The sequence below is a fragment of the Pelmatolapia mariae genome, linkage group LG5 (assembly GCF_036321145.2).
Source record: "Pelmatolapia mariae isolate MD_Pm_ZW linkage group LG5, Pm_UMD_F_2, whole genome shotgun sequence".
Lineage (NCBI taxonomy): Eukaryota > Metazoa > Chordata > Actinopteri > Cichliformes > Cichlidae > Pelmatolapia > Pelmatolapia mariae.
Genome location: NC_086231.1, coordinates 12,044,097 through 12,060,686, shown reverse-complemented (window position 1 = coordinate 12,060,686; position 16,590 = coordinate 12,044,097). Strand labels below are relative to the sequence as shown.

Below are 16,590 nucleotides of genomic sequence, written 5' to 3'. Positions count from 1 at the left end.
ATTAAATGATGGTCCAACAGTCTATACTATCCAAAGCTGTCCTTGAATAAACTGCAGTTGGTCCTAACAAAGATGAAAGTAGCAGCATGCAGACACACACACACAGACACACACAAATGCACAGTCAGCTGTTACAGAGAGTGTGTGATGAGGGAGTGGAGAAGCCGAGGCCTCCAGATACACAGGATGGCGGCTCTTCTCCCTTATCTCTGCCTACCATGCGGTACTGTGTGCGTGCGTGTGTGTGTGTGTGTGTGTGTGTGTGTGTGTGTGTGTGTGTGTGTGTGTGTGTGTGTGTGTGTGTGTGAGCCAGCTGAAGTAAATATCAGACTATATTTCTGAGCAAGCAGCCAGCTGATCACGAGTGTAGCTGTTCACGGTATGTGCATTTCTATATATATATATACATATAAATATGTGTGTGTGTGTGTGTGTGTGTGTGTGTGTGTGTGTGTGTGTGTGTGTGTGTGTGTGTGTACGGGTTCGTACTATCCTGGTGGGGACCAAAATCTGACTTTTACTATCCTGGTGGGGACTTTCTGCACCGTGGGGACCAAAATCCAGGTCCCCTCGGGGTTGAAAGCAATTTTCACACTCAAAATGTGGTTTTACTGTCAGGGTTACAATTAGGTTATGGTTAGGTTTAGGGTAAGGGTTAGGGTTAGGCATTCATTTTTAATGGTTAGGGTTAGGGTAAGGGGCTAGGGAAAGCATTATGTCAATGGGATGTCCCCACGAGGATAGCAAACCAGACATGTGTGTGTGTGTGTGTGTGTGTGTGTGTGTGCGTGTCTGTACATGCATCTTACTGAGCTATGACAGAAACATTTTTGCATTTTAAACCTTAGTGGGTGTGTTTTTGGGTGTGTGCATTAATATCTGCCATATGTATATCAAATACTGGTAACTGACCCCCAAGCCCAAACCTACAAAGCACTTAATAAAGTTTTATTAACTTAAAACAAATCAGCCCAAATATGAAAATATGGAGTCGGACATATTCATCTGTATTTTTTAATAATTTGAACAAATGAATCATTTAGTAGTGTTTCCGATACTGAAGATCAAACTGTATTTGACTATCAGAATTTCTCTGTTGTTTGTTAAAAATAGATTTAGAAATACTTATAATTAATTTATCATAATGTGCATCATTATTGCTTCATTGTAATTCAGCTGGACAGATTATCTTCAACACCAGTGGTGTAATCAACAACAGCGGCACTGTGTACTGAAGCAGCTTCCATAACAATGCCAAAAAGGCAAACTAAGACTAAACACTAGAATATTTAAGTGAGACAGAGTTTCTTTTTAATTAGAGTAATTTAAATTCAAGTGGGTCAAACCAGTAAAACTGTTTAATAACCAACCATATGCCGTAACTTGTAGACAGGTTGCTGTTTCCTTCTTTTAAAGGTTTTGAGTTGTTTTTTTGTTTGCTTTTTTGCATAAGTAAGATGTGAAAGTGAAAAAGAATCAGCACTAAAAATTAGCAACACTGAAGATTTATATATTTATATACAAGTATGTGATTTAAAGCAAACCCCTCGCAGGTTATAAGTTGTTAGGGGTTTGTTGTCTTTTCTCGCCTTCACTCAGTTTGGAGGGTCGCTCTCTCCACTCTACATTTACATCCAAGCGTATAGATGTGACGAGTCTGCTTGCAGTGTTCAATGTTTATTTTTCTGAATGCATGGCCATCAGTCAGCACTGATGTATGTGGTCTGCGCTGGAGCCAAGTTCCTTAGTTTAAAGCCAAACATGATACTCGCCAAGCGCAGCTGGGGGAAGGGGAAGAAAAAGAGGGAATGGGGAAGAAGGAGGAGGAGGGGATCTTCTAAAACATTTTAATTTGCAACTCAGAAAAGACAGAGAAAGTAAAAGCAAAGGGAAGTAACAGGGAAGTTAAAAGAAGAGCTTAAGATTAGAGGACAGTTAGAAAGGGAGAGCACATATCACCCAAAGGAGAGCGGAAGGAAAACGAGAGATTTTGAGGTCATAAAATAATCAAAGTAGGGAGAGTTTACGAGAGAGAGTATCACAGAGTCACATGGAAGGAAGCAAGGAAAATGACAGATCAGAGATGACAGAAAGAAGAAATGAAGCATCTAAACACTGACTGGAAAAGAAGAGCGGAGAAAACGGGAAGCTGGGAAAAGTGGAAACAGTTGATTGAAGGAGGAGGCATGAAAGGAAAGATACCGAATAACAAGTGTTGAAAGTTCTGAAGAGGGGAGGCAGGCTGAATGCGAGAGAAAAGCTCAGAGAGGGAGAAAGAACCAAAGTGGTTCAAGAAAAGAAAATTGTTTAACAAAAATCAAGGATGGGAGACAAAGGGGTGATGAAGAGCAGGAGGAAACTTTAGCTGCATTAACTGAATCTGACAAAGGGAAAAAGGGCAGATTTTAAGTGTGGGAAGCCCTGAAAGAGGAGGAGAGAAAGACAGAAGAGGGAGTGGAGAGGGAACCGAGGGGGAGAGGAGAGGAGTAGAGGCAGAGCTGGAAAACAGTGTGTGACAGAAGAAGAGAGAGCAGATATGAGAAGGAGTGAGGAGACCTGAGAAAAGAACCTAATTCAGCATTGTGTTTCCAGCCAGCCTCTCACACTGCTGTGAAACCCTCTTGAGCTGCGCTGCTGCATGACTGAACGCTATCAGTCCCGAGCAGGCAGCCGCCAAACCCACACACACACACACACTCACACACAGACACTCACATGCACACACATGCACACACAAATGGATATGACTCGTCCGCTGAGGTGGTTTGGTGTGGTGGACTTGGAGTGACAGTTGGGAATAACTGGTTTCTTCGTCCTGTCAGGTAGGTTTAATATGACTTTAAAGATTATATTATATCATGTGGACTTATATTAGTGATAGTCTGTGTTTCTGAGCATTAACAAAGCATTAATGTGAAAGCTGAATGCCTTATTCTTGCAAAATTAGTCCAGGAAAAGTGTCTCTTTTTTTTGCCTTTTCTCATTGTTGATCTCTGGTTAATTTCTACCAGCCGACCTGAAACATTCATTAGAGTTAACATATTTCCATACCTGATATTTGATATCCCAACAAAAAACATTTGGAATCTGGTCTTTTAAGGGAAATCAGAAACTATTTGTATGAAGATGCAAAATCTTTTTTGTTTTTTTGGGGTTTTTTTGCCACAGTAAGGAAGATTCTCTGCTTGTGTAGCTCCATGTTGCCTGATTAGAGTATTTTTTTAAGCTAAAACTTGGTAGTTTGAGTGTTTTCCATGATATTTAGAACCAAAGAAAGATTTGTTTTTTTTATGCTGTTTGTTTTAAGTGTTTTCAAGTGTGGAAAAATACAGTGTAAATTGGGCAGGTGATCATGACTGTGCCTGGTTCCACCCGGCTTAGAGGATAAAAGGTCTCCTTAGAACATACACGGAACAGGGCAGGGATGCAGGTTTTCCAGGTTTAGCAGCCCAGAGTGGCCGGATATTGTTGGTCTCAGTCACAGTATCTTCTGAACTCTGAGTCAGTCTGTGCTAGTATTACAGTGACATCTGCATTAATCCAATGATTTTACAGACTTCTTTCCTCCAGTCTTTGCAGAATTGTTGCTGTGCATTTTTAGATTTTGTGTTTCTTATAAACATCTTTACCGAAAATAAAAAAAAACTTCTACACTTTTATTTTAACTGTCAAGGTCAGCGAGGTATTTCTGAAATGTTGATCACCAGATGCACTTTACTGTATTCTTGCACGGTGTCATCTCAGTTCATCAATTGCTGTAGTATTGAAGCCACAGGCATCCTTTGGCACTGGTGCCCTGACACACCTGCCGTGAGAATATCCAACCCAGTATCACAGCAAAACGTGTAACAGACACTTTGCCATGATATTGAGTTGGGGTTGGGCAACCATATCAGATGGAGAGAGTTGACAGTCCTGCTTAAAGGAATAGTGTAAAAGTCACAAGACTGTCATCCACTGTCATGCCATCTTTGTATTTCGCACTTCCTCTTTTGCTGTTTACCTGAATTGAGGCCCAAAAGTACTTGGTTATGAAATGATTGTGATTTGGTTTTGTCGTTTACACCCCTTCATAACTTTTGCTTCCTAACCTGAACACTGAAAATGATGCTTAACGACACCCAGTGAGATCCTGAAAAGTAAATATGTGGCAAACTGGGAGACCAGTCTCACCAATATTGCAACCAGCGGGTCACGGCACCAACATCAAAGGGAACCTTATCACTCCCACTTATCAGTTTTATTGTGCAAATCCATTGTATTATATATTCTCACACTTAACCCACTTCCCCAACTCCTCAATAATATAGATAAAGATCAGCTACTACCAGGGGTTAGTACCTGATCTTCCTTCCCAGGTCATCACTAGCTATTTTATTATCTATTTTTACACATGCTCAAGTAGTGATGCATTAAACTGAGTAGTTATTATTAACCTTCACTGTTACTTACCCTCCTAAAGCTAAGGGAAGCACATACACGGTATTTGCAGCCTCCTTCTTTGTTTCTTGATCTTTCTTCAGTCTAGTACTGTAACTGGGTGTTTGTGTGGTCAAATATAGCTACTTACTACTCCTTCTAATACAATATCCTGTTTACTGTGACAACGTATAAGTAATCTGGCAGTAATTCAGTATCCGCTTCATTCTTGAGCATATTTTCAGACAAAGCCTGGCATCTGTTCAAGGTATCAGTGACACAGTTTGTGACCTTACATCTTGCATCAATGATTTTCTTTTTTCAGTTTCAGTTTTAAATTAAAACATCTCCAAATGTTTTTCCCCCCTCTGCTCTTTTGTATTCTGTCCCGTCCTGTATCCTCATACTTCTCCTCCTCTCCACCTTTTCCGTTCCTTCAAATACATAAAGGGTATTTGCTCTCATAGACTTTCAGTTTCTCATGAACCCCCTCAGCGAGTGCAGCTCAAACTGACAAGCTGCCAGAGAAAATATCAACACAACAAGCCGGGTCAGAATCTGCTGCTCGCGTACCCTCACTCCACCCCTTCCTCCCGCTCCCTCCCCTCTGTCCTTCTCCTCATTTTATTCTCCTGCACAGTATTTATGTCTCTTTCTTTTCTCTCTCACCATCTATTTCCTGGCTCCTTTGATTTTCGGGGGATTTTCTTAGTCCAAGTCTTCTCTGGTTTTGTTAAGTTCATGTGGTGTGTTGTGTGTGGCTTTGGCTACACGGATCATTAGATAGACGCAGTAGGAGGTCAATGGTTCTATTGTGGTTGAATTAAATGCTAACACTTGTCACTGAGGAAAATGCGCCTGAGGGGATCAAGAGACACTTAACAATAAAGAAGGTGGTGGGGCTGTCTGTGTCGGTCACTCTTCCACATTTGCTGGTTCCACACTAATTGGCTGAGACTTCTGAACAATGGCAACATTAGTGGTGGGGACGAAGACTAGCATTTTTCTTTATGATTTAATGAAGCATGCAGCTATTTGGTATCATTGTCGTCACTGTTTTGTCATCAGTCAGATTTACATTGATTGCTGTGTTTGAGGAGACTTTATCTAGCTGGTTTTGAAAGGCTGGGTGGCAGAGGGGAGACTGAACGGTGGATTAAGCAGCTGACAGCTAATGAAGTCATTTTCAGCCTGCAAGTCAATTGTGTAGCTGTGCTGTGTTTGTCTCATGCTTTACCAAACGATTGCAGTGATGCATGGTTTAGTTTTGCTTGCTGAAAAGACAGCAAGGAAGAGGTATGACATGACAACACTAAATAAAACAACAGAAATGACATAATCTGCAGACAATTTTTCTTTTATTTAAAGAAATAATGTACATAAAAAATATCTAACCTGAGATAAACAAGTGTAAACTCACAGAGCGAAGGGGATCAGTTTTATATGTACACGATTCCAGTCACTTATTTTCTAACCACTCCAGCGCACAGCAGTCTAGGAAAGAAATTAACTGTGTTTGTGTGACTGGATCAGATATAAATATAAAAACATACTGGGTTTAATTCTTGCACGCACGTGAGGGGTGAAGGTTGGGATATGTTTTCTGTGCCATTTTTTTGTGATGCATGGGAAAAAGAAGAAGCTACTTAAATTTGGAGTGAGATGCTGATAACACCCTTTAGTATTTCAAAATTTGACACTGGACTTTTGAGGAACATTTGAAGTTTGTGTGCCATATGTGTGTATGTGTTGGTGTTTACATGTACAAATCTGAGGTAAATGCTGCATGCGTGTGACATGTGTGCAGACGTACAGCTAAAACTGTCTGATCACTCCACTTTTGCTTTGCCTCTGAACACATTAGTAACACTAACATCATGACATCACCCACCAGATGCTTTTACAGGACCCACGTGAGCACAGACTCACTGAAAGCTTATCTTGACCCATGCTCTGTGACCTCCAGGTTAGGTCCATGATCCCTCTGGAGAAAATGATGAACTGAAAGAAAAATCCACAGCTTGAAGAAATCTATTCCTCCTGCCCCACATGAAAATGTTTTGTTCACAACACGATCATTTTATGTGCCAAATGAAAGCCCCACAAAGCTGTTTATTTGCTAGCAAATAAATTAAATGTCAATTGAGGGAAGTAATCCAGAAGAGCAGATGGAAGCACTACACTGAGCCTGATTAATTACACCACAGTGACATGTTAGATTCTTTCTAGAAACATTTCTGGATGCGATGGACTAGCTTTGGCCAGCAGATCTATGCAAAGCTTCTGTTTTATCTTGTGAAAATTTGTTGGGGTTGATTTGAGATTTGTCATCTGAGAGTAAAAAGGAAAGTGAAAAATAGAGAAAAATTAATGCAATATTTATCCAGCAGGCATGTGTGCATTTAAAAAATCTAATGTCAGAAGATGTCATTAACCTACAGTTAATCTGTAGCTCCCTTCAGTATTGTAAAAAGAGTTTCAGCTCATTTATTAGCTCTGCGGCTACACTTTATTGCTTTGGTTCCCTCCTGCTGTTCTCAAAATGTTGTTAGTAGTTTTAAAACCCAGTATGTTTTTATGTAAAACCCAACGTACATGCCACGCTCAGTGCCAAACCATGCACCAAATCAAGTGACATCTTGAGACACACTGAGGTCATTTCATGTCAACTGACCAAATGCTTACAGCCTGACCAGCTCTGATTTCCAGGGTGATGGCACAAATCTTATTTTAGCTTTCTAATGTTATTAGGTTGCTCACAAAAACATTTTTGTAATGAAGTTAGGGGCATTTCTGAGCCATCTTTTCTGAGCAGCATATTCTTCCACTGGGCTGTCCCACTGTAAAAAATTCAAAGCCGATATGAGGATGAAGAATCCTGTGCTCAGGAGAAAGTAGAGTTAAGTGAAAAGAAGAGAGGTTTGAATATTCCTCTAACTTCATCACCAAAATATTTTTATGTGCTAAAATTTGGTCGTTTTCCTTAACAAGCGCATCATCACCTTGGAAAGGTTTTCAGGGAAGTCAGAGATGATCGGGCTTTTTTATGGAATGAGCCTCTAGAGAACAACTCTATTCTTCTCAAGAGTTTTCTTCCTAAGAGTTAGATAGCACTCTAAATGTTAACTTAAAGTCTTGTTGCTCAACTTTGCTTTAATACTGGAAATGAGGAAGTCCCTATAAAAACAATGTAACCAACACAGCATCACACATTGGTCATTAACTGTTTTCAGCTGATGTCATCAGCAAATACAGGATCTGAATGGGAAACTCAGGCACACTATAAATTCACTTTCATATCCCCCTGAAGCATACTCTGCATTATCTTCCTGTTTGACTCTAATGGGGGTCCTAATCTATGAAATAAATGTGATAATGTTTTTAATTAGACTTAAAGCAAGTGATTGGGAACATAAGTTCATCAGGAAATGTTTACTGAGGCCGCAGAGCGAGAGTGCTGAAGAGTGGTTCTCAGGTCCTGCTCACAATAAGAAAAAAGAAGGTTTAAGGGACTGTACTGGCTTCACTTTTGAGACCTGGAAAATTCATCTATTTTTTTATATACAGTCTGTGGAAAGAGAAGAAATAGTAATAGAAATCAGTGACTGACACATAATGACCTGATAAAATCAAAGCCCTGAATGAGTGGTATCTAACACTAAAATTACAAAACCAAACCTCTGGGATTCCCACAAATGATTGGCAAGCTCGTGCTGTACATGTTATCATGCTGTAAGCTTCAGTTTATAATTATAAATGTTTTGAGAAAGAACAATAACAGATAGGCTTAAATCAAATTACCATTTAGAACAGCGTTTGTTCTTATCTCAAAACATCTGTATTTGCGGTTAGGACCTTCATGAAATCTTTTTCAGGACTAAAATGTGCTTTGAATTAATGGGGGAAATAATTCAAGAGTAGGAGTGATTTCTTTTGCAATGGTGGATATCAGATTATTGGAAGGGAATATTTCCATTGTTCCACGACCGCTCATATGTCTTTATTTTAGTGGGAGTGAAGACAAACACAGACTTTTTTTTCCCTCAATACATAAAGGGATTTTTGTATGAAGTCTCTTAGAAACTTGTGTAAAAAAAACTACCCACTCAGTCACTTAGTGGTTTCAGCTCAGCTAAACTGGTCTCTTAACTGGTTTTGGTCAGGTGTACTGTGCATGTATAAACAGATCTGTAGCTCTTACTGTCAGTACGCCATCCCGTTACATAACTCATATTAACTACAGCGAAATACCCCGACAATGACTGGAATGTGTCGAGTTTTGACCTGGCAGCTGTGGTCGAACAGGTTTTTTAGCAACAAGTACTCTGCATGTGTTCATTGTCAGAAAAGCAAGTATTTTTCATTGTCATGGCAACGTAGTTCCAGTATGGCTTTTTTGTTTTCAGATAAAACTGTTTAAACCCAGCTGGTAAATCTTGCCTGTGAGAACAATGTGTAGAAAATCATTTTGATGTGTCGTATATTTAGGCGTCCCAAACAGTCAGGCTCACACACACTTGGCCCACTGTGGATTTTTTTAACTGTTAACCAGCTCTGCCATATTTCCTGTCACAAGTCACTGCGCAGTGCTGACTAATAAACCAAGAATGCTGTAAATCTTTAAAAATAAGCCCTCTATTTATGTCCCCAAGGCTAATAGTGTTTTTACTGATAGTCAGGCATCTATTGCTGCACTCAGGGAGAACTTTTATTTACTACACTTCTTAATTTATTAGTAATTATGAAGTTTCTGATTAAAACTAGTAAAATGTGAGGAATCTCATTTCAATTAATCGCTAATTTGGAAGCAAGAGTGCTGTTGGGGCTATAAAAAGGGAAGTTATTTCATACAGGATGTCTTATTCACCCATTCATTAATGGAATCACTTTTTTTTTTTACATCTATGTGCTTTCTACCATTCACACTCCAGTTCAAGCACTTTTTTTAGCATCATTACTGTACAATATTACTCGGATACAGTTTTGAGATTCACAACAGTGTTAGTAATTACTAATTCAATGACACTAATTCAATGATACTATGGTATTCTTATATTAATACTAGTACTATTCCACACAGAAAGAGCCAACATATTTGTGTCTCCGTTTTCCCTTCAATCATCAAAAACTGTCACACTTATCTGAAGAACTTTTGGAGAGGCCACTTAGCTGAATCTCATCGCTGTAAGCTGAGCATCATTCATACTTTTAGGTATGAATAGTGAGTCTTTTGTTTTTGTTTAAAGTTTTATAGAGTTTATTTCTCCTGCACACAGAAAGACATTAATACGCTTTTTTCACTCATAAACTCTGAACAACCTGCTGGAGTCAGTTCAGGATATTTTCGTTAGAGATGCAGCAGGAAAAGCAGGGAACCTGTGGTTCAGGTGAGGGAGCTACCTGGACCAGTTAATATCTAATTTGCATTCTCACATGTCGCGTGATGTCTAGAAAGATTCGGGGTTGCAGTTCATGTGTAAAAACAACTTAGCGTACATGGACCTGACAGCTTGCTCGGTGAATTACAGTCCTCTGGGGTCCAGTCTAACAAGATGGCGCTCATCAGTCTGATTCCACGACCTCTTAAAAATTGCAACTGTAGAATAAGCTGTGAAGCAATAACTAACTCTGACGTTCGGCTCCACAGCAACTTTTATTATTTTACCAGAGTTCAGAGCTACAAAATTACTTCACTGCTCAGACAAGATAGACATTATACATAAAGAAAATGTGTTTTCTCAGGTGTGATTTTTAACACTTTCTTGAGTGTTTTACTTCTCTTTAACTGTCCTCAGTTTTAAAGTTTTAAAATGTGAATAACTTAGCTTTTCATAAAGCCCAATAAGACGAGTTTTATGACTTTTTTAGGTTGGAAATTATTGCAGGAAACCACTGTAATTAGTCAGTAGCCCTTCTTTTCACTCATTTTTATGTTCCCACATTTACAGAAAGCTTTTAGAGCTGAGCGTATACGTCGGTAACAGCTGTATAATGGCCACAGTGCTGAACAAAGCACACATTGTACCTTACATTATAGTCACAGTATAGCGCAGCAGTTTGGGTGCTAATGCTGCCATAAACCTGTCTTGCACACTCATGCACAATTTCAAAGAAACAAGCAGAGCTGTGAGTGGATGTCAGCTTTTATTCTTACAACAAAATTAAAAAAAAAATCTATAAACTTCACATTACAGCTGAAAACATCCAAATTAAATTGTTCTAATGCTTTCAAGAATGCTGTCAGGATGTTAGTAAGCTACAAAAAAATGAAGTAAGAGACCAACAAATTGGTCTGCATGCATTTGTATTGTTTCTTCAACACCAGAGTTTTACAAAAATTTAAACCAGCATTTGATGCCTGTACAAATACTGTAATGATGTTATGTCTTTAACTACACAGACATGATGCTTTGACGCTTGCCTCAGACTTGGTTGGTTGTTTTTAAAGGCTTTACAATAATCTTCAAGCCCCACGAGTCTATTATAACAAAACACACTGCAACAGGGCTACTGACTAATTACAGTGGTTTCCTGCACAGACAACCACTCAGGGTCAAAGGTCAAAACGATGATATTCTCCTTGACAGGTCAGCAGTTTGTTTTAAAAGCATTCCAAATACACTGTGGCTATGAAGATAAATGTAAAGGTCAGTCTCATGCTAAGTAGAGTGTGTGTTCTGTGTTTTCACAGCACTACGCCTAACACTGACAATATGATCATAATATCTTTGTGATCTTTTGTGTCCATATGGATGGGTATGTTTTATTTTAATCATTTCTAAGCATATGGCATGGAGGCTTTTCTGTTTACTGTTGATAGATGATAACGTGTGCCTCTGTGTTAGGCAGATGGACAAAACTTGCACAGCGATGCATGGTGTACTCAGCAAATTTATCCAGACGACTCAGTAAACCTGCTTCTCGAAGCTGCTTGGGTATATAGTGTCTGCAGAATTCATATTAAATCTAAGTGAAGCATGCATCTCTGTTCTCTGTGATTGAGTGCCAGTCAATTAGGCACGTGTGCTCCCTATAGCAGCCTTTCAGAAACCTGGTCATGACTGCAAATAAATAAGAAAGCATCTGTGTTTTTTGTTGTACCTGCTGAGGAGAAAAGAGTTAAAGTGAAAACATCTCTTTGCTCTTGCTTGACTCGGAGATACAAATTACAGCTGATCTGAGGTTAAATGAATAACAAGTGTTGTGTTTTAGGGTGGATTGGGAGCCTCGGTGCCCCCCGCAAGTGCCATTTGTCTGAGTGAAATGCTTACAGCCTCAGGAGGCAGAACAGGAATTTCCATTTCATGCTTGGCTGAAGATCCAGATTGGCCAAGCTTACACCACGGGGCCTTTTCAATGGCTTACATTATGACGAGTGAAGTCAATCATTTGAAAGGAAAAACTCTACTAAACACCTTCCTATATATATCAGGTCTGAATCTAAATTCCTGATTTCTTTAGACATTTGCCTCCATGTGTAATAGAGGAAATGGAAGTGACAGTGACATGATAGCGCAAACATAAGCTCAGATTAATGCGTAGGATTTCTCTTATTTACAGTAGCTAGCGTATGGCTAGTGTTGAAGGCGTTTCTGTAGGATTATTAGAAGAAGCTAATGCTAGGGAAATATTCTCATGGTTAGACGAACCCATCCAAAGCCTCCATTTGGATTCATTAAGAAATTATGATCACCATCAAATTCAGAGGAGTCAATAAAATAAAATAACGGGTGGCCGTACCTGAACCTTCAAACCTGAAAATGAACTGATGAGTGGAGTGGACACCAACAGAGAATGTCATTGTATTAAACAATGCCAATTAGTCATTACACATGTTTTGAGCATTTAAAAAGAAGAGGTCAAGTCTCCACCTGCTGTCTGTGTGTATGTATGAGTGTGTGTGTTTGTGTGTGTGTGTGGGTTGTGTGGTTGTGTTTTCTAGCAGAAGTTGCTCCCTGCTGGACTGAACTCGCTGGCCTCACTCCCTGCAGGGCCACTGGGTATCAAATACGACACAACAAGTTCCCACTGTGATACTTATTCTTGTTTTCTTTTGTGTGTGTGTGTGTGTGTGTGTGTGTGTGTGTGTGTGTGTGTGTGTGTGTGTGTGTGTGTGTGTGTGTGTGTGTGTGTACGGGTTCGTACTATCCTGGTGGGGACCAAAATCTGACTTTTACTATCCTGGTGGGGACTTTCTGCACCGTGGGGACCAAAATCCAGGTCCCCTCGGGGTTGAAAGCAATTTTCACACTCAAAATGCGGTTTTACTGTCAGGGTTACAATTAGGTTATGGTTAGGTTTAGGGTAAGGGTTAGGGTTAGGCATTCATTTTTAATGGTTAGGGTTAGGGTAAGGGGCTAGGGAAAGCATTATGTCAATGGGATGTCCCCACGAAGATAGCAAACCAGACATGTGTGTGTGTGTGTGTGTGTGTGTGTGTGTGTGTGTGTGTTTGCAAACTTTTCAGTACTTTTCAGCACTTCATATTTTCTCTCACGAACCACGGTTGTTGTTGTTGTGTTTCAATAAAGTTTATTCAGGTAAATAGTGTCATGATTCATTGTGATGCAGGTTCATTAAAATTTAAGCATATCTGCTAGTCATCCAACAATCAGAATCATGATTTTATCTCTGATTGCTCAGTCCACAGGCGTGTGTTTTTGGGCACACACAAAAAAGCCTATAAGCATGTGAGATAGTCGGATCCTCTTGTACAAAGTACTGCATGAATAAGGCTGATAATGATTTGTATTTGCACCTTAATTGGTCAAATAAACTGGAAAGTACAGCCTTAATGCAGCCATTTGTCACTTTAATTAACATGTTAAGTGAAATAAATCTTTGTTAATGTAGCAGAAACCAAACTTGTTTAACTTTTAAGGCTGATCTCTAAAAGCCTATTGCTAACTTTAAGTCAGTGGTTTAAAGTTATTGAATCTTAAACCACAGTAACATCTGCGAGACCCTTTGGTGCCGTAATCTCTTGCAAAGTGCTTCCTTCCCCATCTTCTGCTAAAATCATCAGACTGCATGGATTTTTAAGCTGCAAATTCAAACAAAGCTTCTGAAAGAACTGTTAAAACAGCTTTAATTTTGTGATGCTGTTGAAACCAAGCAGATAGAGGAGGGCACATTTAAAATTACTAAAAGGACACAACTACTGCTTCTGTCTTATGTTTGTGGCAAATCTGAATTCACCAAATGCAAGTCTGAAAAGGCAGCAGGAAGACACGGAAAGATCCCGTTTACACTTGGTTACTTATTTATCAAATCAACACAGATTTAAGAGATGGTTTCTTTCTACTGACCACATTCGAGAGCATTGCTCAAATCCAGGAGTAGAACAGACGTGGATTTCCATGAAGCCTAGAAAAACAAACATGAATACACTCTTTAATTATGGCCAATGGAGAGATATATAAAAGAAAAAGTGTAAGTGAAGAGGGAATAAAGACTATCTTTATGAGATTGGCTGGTAGGAAGGCGTTTGATTGGAGTAATTAAGGATACATGTAGGCAATTCCTGCCCAGGTGACAGAGAAAAGTTGAAAACTCTGGAGAGTAAATGGGTGAACTCCAAAATGCTGACATGCTTTCAGTTTGTGTTGATGAGGGATGGTTTCTGTTCAGTTTAACACAAAATGCCATGTGCCACATACACTGCCCTGAACAGAGGCCTTGAACAACTCAACAAAATAATCTGTGCATTTGCAGAATCAGTTTGCAGTGAATTAAAAACTTGAGTTCAGAAAATTCAGTTTAGGTTCACAATTTAATTCCAAAGCTACATTCATAGAGTCCAAGAATACAAAATAAGGAAATAGAAATGAGCTCCTTTCATTAAACAGTTGCATGATGGCACAAACATAAGTTTGAATGCAGGTGCTGGGTCCATTTGTGCTTTTTAAATTTACAGATTTGAATTACAGATTTTGTCTTAACTCAGCACTGAAAAGCAGGACTGGTCTTGTCATTAAAACAGTGTGATATATCACAGCTTTAAATTCTAACAAGCTTCCACCAGTAGTTGAGGTAAATCTCAGTCTCCTGCCACAGGACCCTCCGGTATCATATAATACATCTGCTGTGAGCATCTTTCCTTCCACGTTTTGTTGAATCTATTAGTGTCTTAAATCAACAACCCAGTGTCTGCAGCATATGGAAAGCTAAAACCTACAGAGGCAGTAGACTCAACACAGAGTGAAATTTATCTCTAAAGATAAAATACAACAGCTGATAAGAATTTCATTTGTTCTGAAGTAGCTGTTATATAGAGGCATTCGCAGGCAGGCACAAACACGCACAGAGGATTAACATACGGTATGCAAACATAAATTTATACTTGAACTGGAGAAGAAAAAATAATCTACGTTATGTTTGTACTGGAAAAAGAGATAGAAAAACGTGTGATTTTGCATAAAAATTGAAACTCTACATTTGTGCGGTGTGTTGTTCAGCATGCTTGGAGCTCAGTTTAGGTGGTGTAGACAGCCAGTTTAATCAAAGAGGAATACTGTGGGGAGTTTGTATGATTACAAACCCAGAGCTTTTCCACATCTTGTCCTCCTCTTCCTCTCATATCCATTTCTTTCTTTTTGTGTCCCTCAAATCAAAGATCAAAAAATGTGAAAAGAACGACAGAGAGACACAAACTAGGAAATAAGAATGCAGAAAAATGGAAATAGTTACATTTCACTCTTAGTTTAGTCCATATAGACTAAATATGGATTCCCTCTTGCTTTCCACTCACCTAAAAAAAAACTTACTGTAGAAATACTGTGGGTCAGTCAGGTAAAGAGGGATAAACAAACAATGAGTCTTTGTGCATTAAACCAAGACAAATGGAAAAACATGTAGAAAAACACAAAACTACATCTGAGAGAGCATTAAAGACCATTAAAGCTCATTGTTGACCTGAAGTCAACCTCCCCTATATTTCTAAAAAGAAATTTAACAATTTGCAAATCATACAGCAATGTTCAGATTAAAGTTTCATTCAAGATTTACAGTTTATTATAGCACTTGGCATATCATCTTAAGGAAAAAGCTCTAGCCTTGTGCTGAATTTGACACCAAAGATATAGTTGGGTCAAAGGAACCCACTGCCCTGGTTTAAGTTATATTTATACAGTAGATTCTAGTTTATTCACATAAATGGTAAGTTTTACACACACACAAAAACAAGTCATTGAGTTCCACAGGGTTCTGTGCTAGGACCAATACTTTTTATCGTATGCATGCTACCTTTGGCAATCTTATTATAATATACTGCATACAGTTTAATTGTAGACCATACAAAGCTTTAGTTACATATATGACAGCAAACGGAACAAATTAATACGTTCAGTACAAGGAGATTATGTATAACATTGCAACAACTGACCAGACCAAGTGAAGTGCTCTGAGATTTTTGAGTTCTATGTTGGAGATAAAGAAATATAAACTTAAACGACATCTTTTGAGTTGATTTCAGTGTTTGTGGTGAGAGAAGTGAAGTGGTTCATTTTATTTTTCAAACAGATTCTGCCTTTTCTGAGGTTCAGGCCAGCTTAAAAGTTTATTCATACACAGCTACTGTGATCAGAAATAGGCATTTGTGGATTGTTGATCATGCATGAAAACGGCAGTGCTTTTAAAGCATGACAGTTTCATTTTCATTCTACACTTTACGGCAGACTCCAACCTTTTTTCATTTTCTTATTGTTTCAGTGTTGTACGAAGATGCAGTGACAGGAGCTGGAACTGAGCCCTGACAGCTTTACAGCTTGGACGTCTCCGAAACAGACAAAACAGGACAACAAAGTAAGAACAGAAAGTGGCAAACTGGCTCATGTTAAAGCTTTTTGTCAGTTCACGATAAATCTTTCTTCTATCTGGATCCTGCTGCTCCCATGAACAACTGGAAGTTAGCCTGATAAACATAAACAGCTTGGATTTAAGTGTAATCCACATCTGGATGCCAAAGTTATCGTCGCCATTGCTCACATAGTTCCACACCAAGCTGTTTATTGATGAACATAATCAGATGAAGTTTATGTTCATCAACTGGCCGGTGCACACTGATGTAAACAGTCACTGTGTGTGTGCACATCTGTACAAGTGTGTTGGGCCAGACAGATGTTTTTCATCTTTTGAAGATCAAGTCGAATGTGCACGCAAGCATGCCTTTGT

At 39.1% G+C, this 16,590-nt stretch overlaps 1 protein-coding gene across 4 annotated transcripts in view; it reads left to right on the top strand.

The window, feature by feature from the left end:
• The first annotated feature begins 304 nt into the window (after positions 1-304).
• The window catches only part of ripor3 (RIPOR family member 3), a 65,219-nt gene continuing 48,933 nt past the window's right edge, over positions 305-16,590 (top strand). The window contains exons 1-2 of one of the 4 annotated variants that reach the window (XM_063473691.1): positions 305-379; positions 16,129-16,221. Coding sequence is in view for 1 of the 4 variants with exons in the window: in XM_063473690.1 (XP_063329760.1) it covers positions 2,716-2,822 (107 nt within the window). In the remaining 3 variants the exon portion in view is untranslated. Of the gene's footprint in view, positions 380-2,592; positions 2,823-16,128; positions 16,222-16,590 lie in introns of those variants that run through there. The other 3 variants (XM_063473690.1, XM_063473692.1, XM_063473693.1) reach the window with 3 other exon arrangements.